The sequence below is a fragment of the Mastomys coucha genome, unplaced genomic scaffold (assembly GCF_008632895.1).
Source record: "Mastomys coucha isolate ucsf_1 unplaced genomic scaffold, UCSF_Mcou_1 pScaffold21, whole genome shotgun sequence".
NCBI lineage: Eukaryota > Metazoa > Chordata > Mammalia > Rodentia > Muridae > Mastomys > Mastomys coucha.
Window position 1 is genome coordinate 64,661,314 of NW_022196904.1, and position 12,409 is coordinate 64,673,722.

General features: G+C 46.5%; 1 protein-coding gene and 2 long non-coding RNA genes across 4 annotated transcripts in view; 2 read left to right on the plus strand and 1 right to left on the minus strand.

Moving 5' to 3' along the window:
* Slco3a1 (solute carrier organic anion transporter family member 3A1) overlaps positions 1-3,219 on the minus strand; it is a 279,766-nt gene extending 276,547 nt beyond the window's left edge. For both annotated transcript variants that reach the window (XM_031386999.1, XM_031386998.1), the window contains exon 1: positions 2,859-3,219. In XM_031386999.1, coding sequence (XP_031242859.1) covers positions 2,859-3,038 — 180 coding nt within the window. In that variant the 5' untranslated portion in view covers positions 3,039-3,219. The remainder of the gene's footprint in view (positions 1-2,858) is intronic.
* LOC116102404 overlaps positions 1,949-12,409 on the plus strand; it is a 65,779-nt gene continuing 55,318 nt past the window's right edge. Inside the window, exons 1-2 of the long non-coding RNA XR_004123159.1 lie at positions 1,949-2,037; positions 2,492-2,861. This is a non-coding gene — a long non-coding RNA (uncharacterized LOC116102404). The remainder of the gene's footprint in view (positions 2,038-2,491; positions 2,862-12,409) is intronic.
* Positions 3,086-8,451, plus strand: LOC116102407. Its single transcript, XR_004123162.1, has 2 exons — positions 3,086-3,483; positions 8,228-8,451. It is a non-coding gene; the product is annotated as an uncharacterized LOC116102407 (long non-coding RNA).

A 12,409-nucleotide genomic window follows, 5' to 3' on the forward strand; every position in this document is an offset into this window, starting at 1 on the left:
TACTTTTCAGGGCAGCTTCTCAAGTCACAAGCTGCTTCCTGCCTCACTTCTGCAGTTGGGAAACATACACCAATGTCGCCGAGGACACACTAAGGACAATGAAAAAACCTGTCTTTGTAGAGTGAATGAGAAAGATGAAATGACACCAATACTTAAAAACGAAAAGGCACCCAAGGAAATCAAAGACACACACACACACACACACACACACACACACAAGGTAGCTGCATGGACTTGTGAAACCAAATAGGAAATAATGATTCTGGCCTCAAATTTGCAGTCATCCTCTTGGCTGAGAAAGGAATCGGTGCTGGCAGTGACCCATAGCCAGCCCTTCATCAGATACCTGAAAATACCTTCCCAGGAGCGCATGTTGACTTCCACTGAAAAGGTTGCTATTCACCCATGGACCACCTGTGTTCATCTACAGACACAGGGTCTCAGGTTTCCCAGGACAGACACAATGGAATTTTAAAAGGAAGGAATCTGCCTTTCCCTCAATCATAATTTGACTCCCCAGATATCTACAGAAAAGGCTCCTGTGACTTTAAGAAAAGTAAAACTTTTTCCTGCCTGCCAAAGGACAGAGGATGGGAAGCCTCTCAGGAGACCCAGAAGATCAAACCCTGTGGCAAGCTGACTGGCCAATGCTCCTAAGCCACCACTCTTCCTGGGAGGTTCTTATAGTAAAGGGACCTCCATGGCACCTGGCAGAGCAGGGTCCCTGGGTACCTTGTGTTTGTACTGCTAGTCATCAAAATTAATTCAATGTCCTGAGCCTGTCCTCTCTTGGGCCTCCATCGGCTTTTTGCAGGGCACCTGTTGGCTCCTGTTACCCAGTATCCACCCGCATGCATCAGACTTTCCATCGGGGACAGACAGAAGTGCCCAGATGCCACCAGCCTCCTGTCCTTCCCTTGTCCTGAGATGCTTGTCACCTTCCAGGGACAGCCTCCGTAGAAGCACTTGCCTTTTAACTTTCTAAAAGAACAAAGGCTACTCATCTGCTCGAGGCTTTTCTTCAATTCCCCCTAAAATCCTAAGCCACTAGAAGCGAAAACTCCTAGTCCCAGATGTCCACCATTTCTGGGATGAAAAAGTATAGCCCTGCTATTTTTGCCACATGAACCCTTAACTGAAACTGGTTGGAGGCAAAGAAAGTGTTAAACAGGGGCCAGCTGTCAATAGAATAATTGCCTCTTTTTACACGAAGACCTGGTTAGACATGATTTAGTTTGCATATGCTACGGTACAGGGTCACACTTATCAGTATTAATGTGCATTTGCTTCTAGTGACACATATACCTTCTAAGTATTTTAACTGTTAAGTCTCTTCTTTTAAAAAGCTGCTTCTCCAAACATCATCCTCCTCATCAAGCAAATTCCAAAGTCTACAGCTTAGTATGACAATGACAGAAAAAAAAATGAATATATTTGAGAAAACAGAATACTCCAATGCTCTTTTGGCCCCAGGGTTGGGTGACAACATTATACACAAGAGCAAAATGGAGAGTTAAAAACTGTGTATCTGGGAAGAGGCGACAAAAATATATATGATTTCTCAAATGCTCTAGAGTTCAATCACCCCAGGAACAGAATTGACTCTGTAGAGTCCCACCCCCACCTCCAAGTCACCATATAACTATCTCTTACCAAGTGCTATTTCACTTCACCTTAGCCTGTAGGACCCTCTGGAAATTGTTGAGGGTACTGGATACTCAGCGTCTGGCCCTCATTAACTTTAACCCTGGGCCAGGAATGAGGGATTCGTGATAGCATCAGGATACACATAGCTCTATCTCTGGATGTGGTTATCCAACCGCTTTTGAAATCTTGTCCAATTCGATCTCCATCAAACGTGCTCACTAACACTTAAAATCTATGACATTTGATTCCAGTTTCAGGTCAATAGCCAAGTAATGATTTAACACTATCCACTCGGATACATCTTTTCCTCGGTACACAGGATAGGTCTGGAAGTGCACCGTCCGAAACTCAAGTGTGGACCACCTGAGCACGACAGGAGAAAGCGACAAAGTAGGTACTTGACAGTGCTGAGTCCTTACAAGTGGATTCCTTGGGTATAGTAGGTGTCCATGGGCCTTTTGAGCATCAGCAATCCCTTTCTGGAGACAAATAAAACAAATGTATATTGTACAGAATGATCAACTCGCCGTGTGGGCGAGCGACCATGATGGGGAATTAAGGTGGAACTACAGAAACTCGCAGCTGCTCTCCAGGTACTATAACTTTATCCCTCCACTGAAAGATGGCTATGGGGATCTGGGTGGGACTATTCCCCCTTCAGCTACCCCTGAGCTCAGGGCCACACTCGGGCGCCTTTTACTCTAAGCTGTTAAATTCCCCCAGCAATTGGCGGATGGAGAAAGAGCCAGGGGGAAAAAATGATGCATAATGATTCGTTCTCGGGGTGGATGAAACGGAGAGTAGAGGACGCAGGATGCTAACTGGCTTTTCCTCCCATGTGCAGGTCACCTGAACCGCGATGCCTTCCAGTCTCTGAGGAGGCACCCTGAACTCGCCATATGGCTCCGTTTTCATGAGGGGAGAAGAAACAGTTTCATGCCCACCTGCCCGCGGCGTCTCCTCTCGGGTACCCCTTCCCCAGCCCCTGCCCGGCGCGCGAGCTGCCGGTATCCACGGTCCCGCCCGCTCCGGGCTCGGGCCGGCAGCTCCCCCGGCGGCCGCCTCTGCACCAGTCGCCAACCTCCGTGCCGGGCCGAGGTCATGCCCGCCTGCCCCCGGAGCCTGCGAGGCCCCTTCCCGGTGCCAGGCGACAAGCCCGAGAAGCTCCGGCAGGGAAGGGGGTCCGCGGCAGAGTTGGCACCCGGACTCACCAGGTAGGCGCCCACTGTGCCCTGTGCCAGCATCAAGGCGCACTCGGACACCAGGAAGATCTTGATGTTGGAAAAGCAGGACACCTTCTTTTTCTTCTTCTTGTTCCTCTGCGCCTCGTCCCCCTGCAGCTCGCCGCTCCGGCCGCCGCCCGACGAGCCGCCCGGTTTCTTCCCCTGCATCCTTCCCCCGCCGCCGCCGCCGCCGCTTTCCCGCTCGCCCCGGGTGTCGTGGCCGTTGCCGGGCGGGGGTGCGTGCCGCGAGGCTGCGTACTGTCCCCGCCCCGGGCCCGCGGCGGCCGCCCCCGTCCTGCCGCGGCTAGAGAGGTTGAAGGCTCCGCTCCTCGCCGCCGCCGCGCTCGCTCCCTTCCTCCTCCTCCTCCTCCTTCTCCTCCTCCTCCTCCTCCGCCCTCCCTTCGCCGCCTCCTCCGGCTCGGGCTGTGCCAATCACAGGGACTCCTCGCGCCGCCTGCCGCCGCCGCCGCCTAGCCTCTCTCGGACTCTGTTGCTGCCTTCACCGGCTCCCCCTGGCCCGCCGGCCTCGCCTGCCTTCACCCATAGCGCCCCAAACCCGGGCCGGGGCCTGATCGCCGCCTTGAGCCCTAGGCTGCGCCGCTACTGGCTGCGGGTGCGTCCCTGGGAGGCACGAGGGGACCTGCCTGGGGCACTAAGGGCTTGCTGATGGTCAAGGCCGGCGGGGTCTAGCTACCCCGAGAAACTGCAGAATAGGGGAGTCCTGGTAGGGTGGGAGGCTGAGCGAGGAAGGTGCTACCCGGCCACTAGGAGGCACTGTGGGGCTCAGGGCACCATGGCGGAAACTGGGTGGTACTAGTAATGAGGGGCAAAGAAGGGAGTATACAGGCACCCTACTTCTAGTGTGGGTACCTAATGCTTAGGTGTCCGAGTGCTAAGGCGGGTGAGGAGGAGCAATTTCCATAGAGTATCCCGGGTACTGGAGCTGTATTCGGCTTGGTTCCGGGGTTTCTAAGGACAGACGTTGCACGCTGGAGCTCCGGAAGATGCCAGAGATAGGAGCTGCCAGGGGCTCCTTCGGTCAGCCAGCCTCTGCTCCTGCGTTCGGTGGCTACTGGACGTATCTAAACCGCCCATTCCCCGAAAATGGGAGAAGGAAACGGATGCTGTAAGAAGTTACATCTTTAGGGAGTCTCACAGACTGATTGTCTTCCCCCAGCCACCAAGTACAGGCGACTGCAGGTCACAAGGACCCCAGCAGAGGGCCTTGTTTAGTTCTTTAGCTGCCTGCGGTTGGAGTTCAGGAAGGGATGAGCCACAAGCCTGCTGTGTCCCCACCCCTCTCCTGACTATTGTGGCCCTCCCTGGCCAAGACTGAAGGTCAGCATGCAGCAGCACCAATAGCCATCAGTCCAGCCCCCAACCCCTAGCATTCCCTAGGATTTTGGTCCACAGGGCGCCTCTGATAGGTTGTACTGCTCAGGCTGCAGCGTTTGGAAGCTAAGAGAAAAGTGGACAGGAACAGAAAATACGTAGCATTGTTGTCCACTTTAGCAACGGAGAGGCCAAGCCTATTTGGAAAACTTTTCTTTGTTTTCCCTAGGACCTAAATCCCAATGCCAAGGCTTCCCATTCAATAGTGCATAGCAATTAGCACTGGCCATAATTTCTACTTTCTTCCAGAGAAATTGAGTAAGCATAGACGGTGGCACAGTGGGGGTGTGTTGTTTGCCTTACCATTTAAATATAAATTGCTTCATCCATCTGTCTTCCAGACATGACCTCACCTAGTTTTGGTGTGGTTTTCAATGTGCCTCCCCTTGTCTGGGGTACCTTCTGCCTAAAATTACTCTCTGGTATCACTCTCTACAGTGTTTTCTACCAGTGGTATTGTAACCTGGAGTTGTTAGGGTCAAAGCCTATATCCTGGCAGCCCTAAGAAGCTAGGCTAAAGCCCCTGTTCTCAATATGCCAATTAAAGGAGCAAATAACAGTCAAAAGAAGGGAAGGGAGATTATTCAGTGTGGTTACACTGGACAGAGGAACAAATAGACAGGTCTAGTGAACTCCTTCCCCTCACCCCTGCACCCCATCCCTAATTGATTCTTCAGTGTTCTGCAAGACCTTTAGGGTACAAAAGAATAGGAAGCGCTAAGTAGGCCTGGTCAAGGTATAATCCTGCCCATCATTAACCCATCAATGTTTGAGCTTCAGTCTCCTATGAGGTAGTCTGACAAGTTGTCAGAACTGTGTCAGCTACCTTCCTGGGAGACAAGTTCCTCCTGTGGCTGGAACCTTGACCTTCCAGTAGCATGAGATTGGTAGAGAAATTCCAATTCCTTCAGGGCTATTAACTTAATAGTCTTATAGCCACACAGAAGGGGCATACTTGTGTCTGGGCTCTTGTCTGGCTCTATTACACAGTGGCTGAAATCCTTACCGCCTGGCTGTACCTTTACCACCTCTGCCACCTCTGAGCATGCATTGCCAGCTTTCTTTGCATCTTCTGCTTCTTGTCCTTGATCCTTCTCATGACTCTGCCCTTACACAGTCCCTCCTCACTAACATACTCCCTTGATGAGCTTGGAGACGAGGGGGTTCTTCCTTCTGAATATGAGTTGCAAGACTGAAGGTTGAAATGTCATTAGGGTGCATTAGTCTTCGAGACTCATTGACGTGCTCTGTAATCGCACAAATGCCGATGTTCATTTGGCGCTTGCCTTGACCAAGCTCTCAGTTCAGAGTTGCATCTTACTATAACCCCACAGCAACCTTCTAAACTAGATGGTGCAATTAGCCCAGTTCAGGGAGAAAACTGAGATCAAAGAAGGGAAACTAACTTGACCCATGCTACTCACTCACTCCATAAAGGTTGGCAGAGCCAACAAGATGCCTGCTGTTGCATCCTGCAGTCTCACCAGGAAGGTGAGAATCACACTGTTCCCCTTAAAGGCAGAAATTCAGAGAGATGTAGTAGCTAGCCCAAAGTCACACACCAAAATGGGACAGGACTTCAGTCTCAACCGGGTTCTCTGCTCCAAATCACTTTACCTCATGTAGACTCAGGGGAGGGTAACTTAACTTTATTTTAGATTTATAACATGAACTATCCTAAAATAAATTAGGCATAAATGCTGTCAGAGATAGGGTTCTAGATTATGGTTCTTCCTATAATTAACAGTAGCTGGGTATGAGTGCCACAGTGCACCAGAAAGTTCAGGAATCCGCCAGGCCAGCTGCAGGCTTACAGTGTGGAAGAAGGAATTTTGAGCACTTAGTTCAATGCCCTTCCTCCTTTACTAGTCTTGATCAACACTGTGGCTCTGGGGTGATGGGATAGGTTTGTGAGCAAGAAGTTCCTCCACTTTGCCCTCCCTGACACACGAAGGAAGCGACAGAAAACTAGCCACCATTGGGTCTATCTGCACAGCTCACAAAAGTTTATCAAGTGGTGACTTGATGACTAATGCCTTGTCCACCCCACATACAGGGTGGCCTGGGTCTATTGAGAAAAAGTAACAAGTGGCTTTGTGGTATTTAGTGCAGTTGCCAGGGATGGGACCTGAACGCTCCAGCAGGAATTGATAGGGTACCTTAGGGAGGAGAGAAATGAGAAAGGAAGAGGCAGACTAGAGGGCTTAGCTCTCCTGATGCCAGTGTTACTTCCACTGACAGTACAGAATAACTCAGAGAGTAAGACAAGCAGAGCCTACAGCCTCAGGGCATCTCCTCAACCAGATGGCCTTGATACTGCCAGAGAGAAACTGGAAACATTCCAGGGTCCACCTGAGGTCTTTTTTGGTCTACCTATACCCTAGTAGTGAGTTGGGAATTTAGGAATGGGTCAATGGTCAGTGTCCACAGAGACCTTGCATTTCTTCTGGACTTTCAGCTACTTCTCTGGACTAGGTAACTCTTATGTTACCTATATATTTATGAAGAAAGTAAGGCCTTGACTCTCAGACTCTTGGAGGTTTCCTTTTTGTTTTTGTTTGTTTGTTTTGTTTTGTTTTGTCAGTATTCTGAATACTAGAAAACCACACAACCTTGCAGTGTGACCCAGGAAAGCTGGAAGACATAGTAAACAAACTGACCTTGGAGTCCTAAAATATTAACATGAATAGGTAAATATGAATGGTTAGTATTTGGAGTGGTTAGTATTGTCCCTTCCACTAAAGAAGAGAAGTGGGTTAAATTCTTGTACACACACACACACACACACACACACACACACACAGACACACACACACTCATTCACTACACATACATACATGCATTCACACATGCACACACACAGTCGCTCACATACACACATACACATATGCTCACACACATACACCACACAGACACAAACACTATACAGACACATACAGACACAATCTCACACACATACACAAAGTAACAAAATCTCCCACTGTCACTGGGCTGTGGCAAGATTTCACAGCAAGTGGCCTCGATGTAAGTCAACTCACTGAGAAACTATTGTTCAAGTAATTCACATGAGTCATCTTTTGCCAGGTCAATTTTGTTCACGGTCAAATACAAGGCTGAAAAATAAATTCATAGAATGATGTCTTATTGTCATTGGAATGGAAAATAGATGTTTAGATTCTTACCCTGTATATGAGATATTTTTCTGTCTGTAAACATATATATATATATGGTATACACACACACACACACACACACACACACACACACACACACACACATACACACACACACAGGTTTTTTTAAATTTACCAGTCACATACTATGTTCACCCAAGGACAGAACTGAAGTGAGGCCAACGCCTCTAGCTTGAAAGCAACGTTTATGCTGAGCTGAATTTTGCTTCCATTCCTTACAGTCTTTCTTTTCCCCATACCAGTTTGCCTGACAATGCCTGCCTGTCTACCAAATCCTCTGTTAGCTAACCACTATATCCTGAGATATATATTTAAATTATCTCTCTTAATTTAAATGTGTCCTGAATCTAGACAAAGAATAAAAAGGATAAACACCTATGTGAATCATTTTGTAACCTGGTGAATCTGAAATTCATGTGGAAAAGGAGAGGATATGAAAGCATGGGTAGAAATGGAAGAATTAACTGGAGATAAGTAGAGACTTTGAAATATGCTTTATTCATGACAGATTAGTTTTGAGGTGAAACAGAAGGAATAAAAATATAGTCTTAGTGCTGTTTTTGCTTTCAGGATCTCCCCTCAGGCTTGGCTGCTACTTTGGAAGTAATTAGAATTTGTTAACCCAAATAGGCTATTTGAGTCTTAGTATAGAAGAAGAATGTCCAAATGCATCATAACTTGAGAAAAAAAAATCCACCTAAAATTGGGTTGAAAGAAACCAATATTGGATTTTATTTTAGTGTGATATTTGTATTTGTTTCTGGTTTTCAGCTTTAGATAAAAGAACCATCTTCAGGAGAGATGCTGGTTATTTTTATTCCGATGGAGTCATCACACTGCCATCCTTCAAGGGAAAGTGCCTGGCCACTAATGACAGAGCTGGGCACCTGGCAGGGGGCGGGGGTGGGGCGGGTAGAGTCCACTTGTCTTGGGTCGGATTGTTGTTTCCTCAGCACATTTGAGCCACAGAATGAAAGTAAAGATGCAGAACTTCAGATCACAATTGTCACCCTGATGTTTCTTTTCCTACATCTGTTCAAATACCCGTGAGCATTCCAAAAGGCTGGCAGGACATACAGGACATAAAACATTCAGGATGCTGAGTACAGCATGTCAGATTCTCAGGGGAATTGTCCTTATCACAGGAACAAGGATAAGTACCCTTCCCTCCATAGGAAGGAAGAAGGTATGGATCCAAGGTAGTTTCTCAGCCAGAAAGCCCGAAGGATCCCTCCTGGCCTGCCCACCCACACACCCTGCATTCTTATCTTCCTGCATCTACCTGTGCAGTTGTAGCTCCCAGCAACATGCCATGGAGACTGGGTGAAGTGAAAGGTAATTGCAGAATATGCAAATGATATAAGAAGATGTTGATATGGACAATATAGCCAACATTATTGTCTAATGTCGTATAGCAAGCCAAACTCTAACTTAGTGGTTTAAAACAGGTACTGGCTTTGATGAATATTCATTCTTCAATCAGCAGTGGAGATGCTGGGCTGCTTGTCAGTTAAGGTAGCTGGAAGGCTGTGACAAGGGATCCTGTACCTTCTCACTCAAATTTCTATGACCGATTCTTGGTTTAGGAAGACTCAAATACTTGGGGGCAAAGCCATCTGGGACTTTCTATTAGTTATTTTCCTTGTTGTCATGACCATGTACCTAACAGGAAGCAACTTCAGAGGCTTAATTGGACTTCCTGTTGGAGGGTCTACATTCTGTCTGACCGGAAGGGCATGACACCTGGAACAGGGCATTGCTGCACACATTGCATCCATAATCAGGAAGCAGAGAATGGATGGTAAATCCACTGGGTTGTCTCAGGTGGCCCACTTCTTCCAGGGAGACTCTTCTAAAACTCCCAAGCCCTCCCACACAGCACCATGGACTGGAGGCTAAATGTTCAAAAACATAAGCCTGTGGGGGAACATTTCACATTCAAGCTTTATCAGCCTCCTTGCACAAATAATAGCAGAAGGCAAATTTGAGCTTGATTCTTTTTAAAGTCAATTTAAAACAGTAGACAACATTTTAGGCAAAACTGCTAAATAAAAAATGCACGGACATAATTGTGAAAAAAATTTGTTTGCATACAAAAGGATGTTTTTAAAAAAAATCCTACAATGTCCAGGGAAAAATATAAATGCTACGCTACGTAGGATAAGAATGAGCACAATGAGTTGACAGTACATCACAATATTGAATGCCCCAGAGAGAACAGGCTAAGTGGTACTGGGACAACACTTATGACTAAAATGTCAATTTGTGAAAAAGACAGTACAAAGGGAAGCAATCTAGTGAAGATCTGAGAAAAAGATCCCCTGTGTACTTTTATTGGAAAGCCCAAAGTTCCATTCTGAGGACACAATATGTAGAGGACAAAAACCTCGAAAACTACAAAAGTGCATTCAAAATAATCATGACAATCCCAGCTAAACATTCCAAACTAAGTTCTGAAATGTTGAAAGAAAAATATTAGAATAAATGCACTTTTTTTTTGCTCTCTCTAGATTATGAGAAATAAACAAAATAGTTTATTTTTCTCTGTGGTTCTAAATGATGTTCACAAAAAATAAATCTGAGGAAAGACAGGAGTATTAAGATGGCTTCTGTTGGTAAAGTGTTTAACTAGGCAAACACACAGCCTGGACTCCGCCCTAGGACCACACAGCCTGGACTCCACCCCTAGGACCACACAGCCTGGTAGGACCACACAGCCTAGACTCCACCCCTAGGACCACACAGCCTGGTAGGACCACACAGCCTGGACTCCATCCCTAGGATCACACAGCCTGGTAGGACCACACAGCCTGGACTCCATCCCTAGGATCACACAGCCTGGTAGGACCACACAGCCTGGACTCCATCCCTAGGATCGCCCAGCCTGGATTCCACCCTAGGACCGCACAACCTGGACTCCACCACTAGGACCACACAGCCTGGACTCCACTCCTAGGACCGACCACACAGCCTGGACTCCATCTCTAGGACCACACACACCATATGTTGTGGTGCACAGCAGTTTTCCCAGCAGTTGGGAGGTAACAGCAGGAAGATCAGAAGTTATGTCCCTCCCCAGCTGCATGGTAAGTTTGAGGTCAGCCTAGGCTACATGAAGCCTGTATAGAGAAAGGAAAATCCACTAGGAGGGAATCAAAAGAGGGAGTCAGAACTTTCGTATTGATGCTGTGCTTGGTGGCATACACCTATAAATTGTTGGGAAGGCAAAGGCAAGGAGATGGCAAGTGTGAGGCCAGCTTGGGCTACAGAGTAAGCCTCTGTCTCAACTAGTGTTCCAGGCTTGAGAGCCATTCTTCTGTAATCCTATGATCAGGGAGGCTTCCAGTTCAATGCCAGTTTATGTTACATAGTAATGTCCAGGCCAACCTATATAGCAAGAACTTGTATAGAACATCAATAGGAGTTAGAGGATTTATGAATTGGATCATTAGAGAAGGTAAATACTCAAAATGGTCATAGAAAGTATTAAAATACAGGGGCCAGGGAGATGGCTCAACAGGTAAAAATATTCACTGTCCGTACTGGTGACCTGATTCTGATCCCCAAGACACACATAGTGGAAGGAGAGAAATAGCTCCCAGAAATTGTCCTCTGACCTCTATGTACTGAGGGACTCACAAGTATGCCTGCGTACAAGCTCATGTGTACCTGCACACTAAATAAATGTACTAATTTTCAAATATTAAGCTAGACAATGATATACTTAGTGTCAACAATTTCTGCTGTCATTTTGGTGAATTCTAGAGTCATCTGGGATGTGGGCCTCTGTGCATACCCATGAGGGATTATCCTTCCTTCTCTTTTCTCTTTCTCCCTTCCATTTCTCCCTCCCTACCTCTGTCTCTCTGTGTCTGTCTGTCCATCTGTCCCTCCCTCTCTTTCTTTCTGTGGCTTTTAGAGACACGGTTTCCCTGGTTGTCTTAGAACTTGCTCTGTAGCCCAGGCTAGCTCTCAGAGACATCAGCCTGCCTCTGCCTCTGGAGCACTGGAATTAAAGGCGTGTGCTAGTACCCCCACCAGGCTCAAGCTGCTTTTCTTGAGGTTGAATTTTAGGAACTTTTCTCTATCCCCCCTTTCTCCCTCCAAACCATCCCAATATGTCTTCCCACTCTCTTTCAAATTCGTGATCTCTTTTTTCATTAGTTATTATTTAGGGGTGCTTTATCACAGCAATGGAAAAAGAAAACAGGACACTTACAAAAATGGAGAAAATAAAAACCAAGAAAAATGTAAGACCCAAGCTAGCTTCGTGGGTTTCTGCATCAGCGAAGTCCTGTTACTTACTCGCAGGAGCTTTGGTCTGGGTAAGTTAGCAATACTTAGAACCCTTGTTCTCTTGCCTGAAGAACTCTTATCACTCTAGAGAGTATACAACGTCAAAGAGAGAACAAAACTGGAAAGTATCAAAGAAAATAAAAGAATTTTATACATTATGAATGTAATACTTAAGATATATATATATATATATATATATATATGCACACATATATACATACATATACACATATATATGTAATGTTGAGAAACCAAAGTGAATGTACATTTTTATGGCAAATTTCACCTAAGTCTAAAGAGAGATCATGAACTTAGTATCTGCATACAAGTGTGTGTGGTCCACCTGTGTCTGCGTTTTGTAGTTACAGATGTGCTGCTGTACCCAGATTTTATGTGGGTTCTAGGGATCTAAACTTGGGCCTTCTTACTTGTAAAGCAAGTACTTTGTTTAATGAGCCATCTCTCCAGGCCATGAGCTATTATTTTAAAATATTAAAAGTATTTTTTTTTAAAATGGAAGAATTAATTAAGAGGCATGTCTTCTAAATACGAAGGCATCAACAACAACAAATGAAATTGAATACTACTATAGCCGGGCGGTGGTGGCGTACGCCTTTAATCCCAGCACTTGGGAGGCAGAGGCAGGCGGATTTCTGA